General features: G+C 38.8%; 1 protein-coding gene across 1 annotated transcript in view; it reads right to left on the bottom strand.

The window, feature by feature from the left end:
* LOC106871505 (isovaleryl-CoA dehydrogenase, mitochondrial) overlaps window positions 1-5,000 on the bottom strand; it is a 28,056-nt gene that overhangs the window by 5,551 nt on the left and 17,505 nt on the right. Inside the window, exons 7-9 of the mRNA XM_014917994.2 lie at window positions 4,178-4,274; window positions 1,380-1,473; window positions 1,106-1,187 (exon numbers count right to left, since the gene is read on the bottom strand). Coding sequence (XP_014773480.1) covers window positions 1,106-1,187; window positions 1,380-1,473; window positions 4,178-4,274 — 273 coding nt within the window. The remainder of the gene's footprint in view (window positions 1-1,105; window positions 1,188-1,379; window positions 1,474-4,177; window positions 4,275-5,000) is intronic.

Here is a 5,000-nt window from a genome sequence, read left to right as displayed (position 1 = left end):
GTGCTACATAGTGGGACTGAACCTGCAACCATTTGGTTGGGAAACAAACTTCTTAGCACACAGCTCATGCCTGTCAATGTTAAAAAAAGTGTATGCAACTGTTTAACCCAAGGTCAATCCTGTTTAAGGCAGCTGGCCACTGAATAGTTCTGGCAGAGGTCACTATTTTTGCAAGCATTTAGATCTGGTCTCAGATCTGACAATAACTTCTTCCCTTGAAAACCTTAGTCTTGGGGACCCTAAAAAATGGATCATGTGTTTCATATGTGTTGTCCTTCATCGTTTGACTGTGCTGCCCAAAACAAAATGGTAGGGTGTTGCTGTTGTTTAGCTAGTAATATATAGAAGAACAGTTCCAGAACAGGAGCTGATATAACAATTAGCCAGTGAGTTTTGTAAAAAATATATATTTGCAACAAAGGCAGTATTAATTATGGAAAAGCAGATGTGCTTCAAGAGGTAACACATGGGATTTTACCCTAGCTACTTACATTACATATATGAGAGTATTGTAGTTCGCTTGAAGCATTGTGTATTGTTTGTAAAGAATAAAAAGTTTTGCATGGTACAACAATGCACTATAACACAAAAAATGGACTATATACCTGTTGTAATTTAGTTATCCATAGTCCGATGATATTTCAGGAAAAAAAAAACAAGAGAAGCTGCACGTATAACACATAACTTAGAAGCAGCGCCACAGATGTACCAACACACACAAGATTGAGACATAGCCGACCTCACGTAATTCTCATGAGGAATTCTGGAAGGGGCTTCGTGTGACCACTACTCAGACGCTTCCGCAAAAAGAAAAGCCGTTGGAAACCAGTTTATAGCATAGACTCCATTTAAGAATATCTGAAGAAGGAATTGTAATTCCGAAATATCATTGGACTATAGATAACAAAATTACAACAGGTATATAGTCCATTTTTTGTTCTATAGTGCATTGTTGTACCATTCAAAACTTTTTATTCATTACACACACACATATATATATATATATATATATAAGGAGGAAGAAGAGGAAGGGAAAGAAGAAGAGGAAAAGAAGAGGAAGAAGGAGAAATGATGCCTCCCACCCTTCTACATTGCTGTTACCAACCTGGTAGTGTCCGATTTTGGTGTTGAACTGTTCGCGGATGTGGGCATACTCAAAGGCTACATCACAGGAGGCTTGCATCAACCTGGAATTAACGAGTATACACACACTTGAAACCGAGCAGCAGTGATATTGGTAGTGAGTGCTTATGGTGGTGGTGGTAGTGGTATGTAGTGATGGTAAGGTGATATGGAGCTATTGGTCAGTGGTATGACATACACAGGTTACACAAACTGAGACACAGGGCATATATAAATAAGTTTAAAGTTTAACTAACCCCAAGGGTCCACCAGCAAGGACCAGCCGTTCATAATCCAAACCACTCATTAGAACATAAACACCTCTGTTTTTTTCACCAAGCATGTTCTCCACTGAAAGCAAGGAGAAATAACATTACAATTTAAGCAAAATATATGATGATGATGATGATGTAATTACCTGGCAAGTGAGTGGAAATTATTACAGCATAAGACAAAATGCTTCATGCCATGGGTTCTACCTTTTACATTCTGAGTTCAAATCCTAGGAAGTCAGTTTTACCTTTCATCTTCCAGGGATCAATATGAGGGAGTACCGAAAAGAAACCGGAATTTTGCAATTCGACGACTGGCACCGATGCCAACGTCGTCTCCTTCATTGGACACGAAACTCGGCTTGCGAAAACCTGTTGGGACAAGCGAAAGCAAAATCATGAAGGCACCTGTGCCCAGCGTCGCCTTCCTTGCACTTGTGCTGGTGGCACGTGTAAAGACATTCAAGCGAGATCGTTGCCAGTGCCCCTGGACTGGCTCTTGTGCAGGTGGCATGTAAAATACACCATTTAGAGCGTGGCCGTTGCCAGTACCACCTGACTGGCCTTCGTGCTGGTGGCACGTAAAAACCACCCACTACACTCTCAGAGTGGTTGGCGTTAGGAAGGGCATCCAGCTGTAGAAACTCTGCCAAATCAGATTGGAGCCTGGTGTAGCCATCTGGTTCACCAGTCCTCAGTCAAATCGTCCAACCCATGCTAGCATGAAAAGCGGATGTTAAACGATGATGATGATGATGATGATGATTACCTTCAAAGTATTCTTCATTTGAAGCAATGGTTCGGTCCAAACATGTTTTCCACAATGCGAAGCAGTTCCGGAACTCTTGCGAAGTGATGCCTATTAACACCTCTGTCATTTTTTTCCTCACCTCTTCCATATCTGGAAAACGTTTTCCTTTAAGGACTGTTTTCATTCAAGGGCACAAAAAACAGTTGCAGGGAGCAGGATTGGGTGAATGGGGAGGGTGAATAAGTGGGGTCAAGCATTCAGTCATGACAGATTTTGATCTTCCATGAGCAAGCGAGGCACAAATTTTGTTGCAACTCTTTTCATACACAATTCCTCACCGTAAATTCGTTAGGAGAACATACCAGCCATATCAACAGGTTTGTTAATTGTTTGGCAACGATCCTCCAAGATCAGGTCATGGATTTTTGTGACATTTTCCTTCATTCGGGAGGTCAACAGTTGCTCTGAACAAGATTGGTCTTCAAGTGACCATTCCTAAAGAATGAAAACCACTCCTAAACTTGTTTTTCTCATGGTAGCATCCTTGTAAACAGTTTGAAGCATGACAACTGTTTCAGCTGCTGTTTTCTCCAGCAGAAAACAGAATTTCATGGAAGCACACTTTTCCTTTGTTTCAGTCATTGCAAAAATTGATGATCAGGGAAGAAGCACTGCAACAAAACAAAAAGATATACCACTTCACTTGACACCACAGATTGGCAGACTGATGCCTGAGGGTTGCATCAAGTGTCGTCTGATGATAGAAGCCGGAACTACGCTAGGCTTGTCTCACAGAGAACGTTTCCAGTAACTTTTGGGTACCACCTCGTAAAATAAAGTATCAGTCAAGTGCTGGAATTGATGATATAGACTTACTTCAGAATCACTGGCCTTCTGCCTGACTCAGAAACCGCTATTATTATCATCATCATCATTATTATTATTATTATCATCTTTATTATCATTATCATTACTAGCATTATCATTATTATTATTATTATTATCAGGAAAGGCATCTTTCTTCCCAGCCAAGCTGTCATTGACTCTTTTAAGTCCTGCTTGGAAAGTGAAAGTGAAAGTGAAGAGCAAAGCGTTTTCTTCCAGTGGATTTGAAGAAGAAGAAGAAGAAGAAGAAGAAGAAGAAGAAAAAGAAAAAGAAGAAGAAGAAGAAGAAGCAGAAGAAGAAGAAGCAGCAGCATCATGATGATGATGATGATGATGATGATGATAATAATAATAATAATGGTGGTTCTAGTTATGGTTTTAATAATAACACTGTGAAACAAAATTAAAATCTATTTTGCCTTTGGTCGGTAAGTGTTATTTCCTATTTGCTTCTATCTAGAAATCAAGAGAATTGACTATTATTCCCTTCAAACTTTGCTTTTGCCACCTGGACATCAATGTTTTGAAACTGACCTATTTTCCATTACATTTCAGACAGATTCAGTGTTGAGTTATTCAAGCAAATATTCTGCCCAATACTACAGATTTGCTTGTCAATTGCTTCAGCATAACCACTTGAGCATGTCCCTTTGTGGCTGACAATATGTACATCTCTGATCACGTGCAGGAGTGGTGCGGGAACATGATAGCCATGTGTTGAGAAGGATTCTTCAGGGTTTGAATAAATATCATAACAAAAGCAAAGTTTGAAGGAAATATTAACCATTTTTCATACTTTCTAGGGGTAAGTAAATAGGAAATAACAGTTGCTGCCCAAGGACAGAAATCCTGTTACACAGTGTAATTATCGTAGTAGTAGTAGTAGTAGTAGTAGTAGTAATGGTGGTTATGGTAGTGGTGGAGGTAGTGGTGGTGGTGGTAGTAGTAGTAGTAGTAGTAGTAGTAGTAGTAGTAGTAGTAGTAGTAGTAGTGATAGTATTAGTAGTAGTAGTGACAGTAGTAGTAGTAGTTGTGGTGTTAGTTGATCATGGCAGTAGAAATAGTGCTACAGGTTGTGGTGGTAGTGGTAGTAGTAGTAGTAGTAAAAAATGCAGAAAGTGATGAAATAACAGTGACTAATAAATACCTGGTACTTTACAACCTTCGAAGATCAATTCACAAGTGTTGGAGCCACGCATTCCAAGTTTGTCGAGTTTAGGTCCTGCTGAGAAACCAGGCATATTCTGAAAATGGATGGAGATCATAGAATAAGAGATTTATTTAGAGTACATGCTTGTTAATGTAAGAAGTTAATGTGTGTGAAGAGAGAGAAGGGGAGAGAGAGAGAGAACTTTGTAATTAAAAAGCAGTCATCAACCAGAAAAGTAGTGATACCTACATACTTGGATACCCACTTTGACCCATGAAGACCATGGCTGACGATTAGGAATATAGTGCACTCAGAAATAATTATAGTTTAACAGTCATGGCTCTGCTGGTGGCTATTGAGCCTGGCTCCCGATAGGCAGATGTCCACAGATTTAATTTGATTTGATATATTACACTGTACTGTTCTATATTTTGATTTACTAACTGTTAAGCAGTGTGAGGGTGGGGTAAACAGTAACAAAGAAACACAATACATATATATGTAGATACATATATCTATATCTATCTATCTATCCATATATATATATATATAATTTATATAAGGGCATTAACTATATAGTAATGCCTCACGCTCAGAGGGACTAAATAAGTCAAAAACTACTAAAAAATAAGCAACATATTTACCGAAAGCGAGGAAATGCAGCTTTCAAAATTAATCTCTTAAAAACATTTAACTTAACGGTAAACCACTGGTTTCTCAATCAATACAGAAAAACTGTGAAGTGACCTGCATCTTTTGTTCATCAGTACACGTATGGTCTTGACCATACGTGTACTGATGAACAAAAGATAATGTATTA

This window comes from Octopus bimaculoides, chromosome 24 (genome assembly GCF_001194135.2).
Source record: "Octopus bimaculoides isolate UCB-OBI-ISO-001 chromosome 24, ASM119413v2, whole genome shotgun sequence".
Taxonomy (NCBI): domain Eukaryota; kingdom Metazoa; phylum Mollusca; class Cephalopoda; order Octopoda; family Octopodidae; genus Octopus; species Octopus bimaculoides.
Note: the sequence above shows the minus strand (reverse complement) of the source record. Positions and strands in the feature narration are given on the sequence as shown.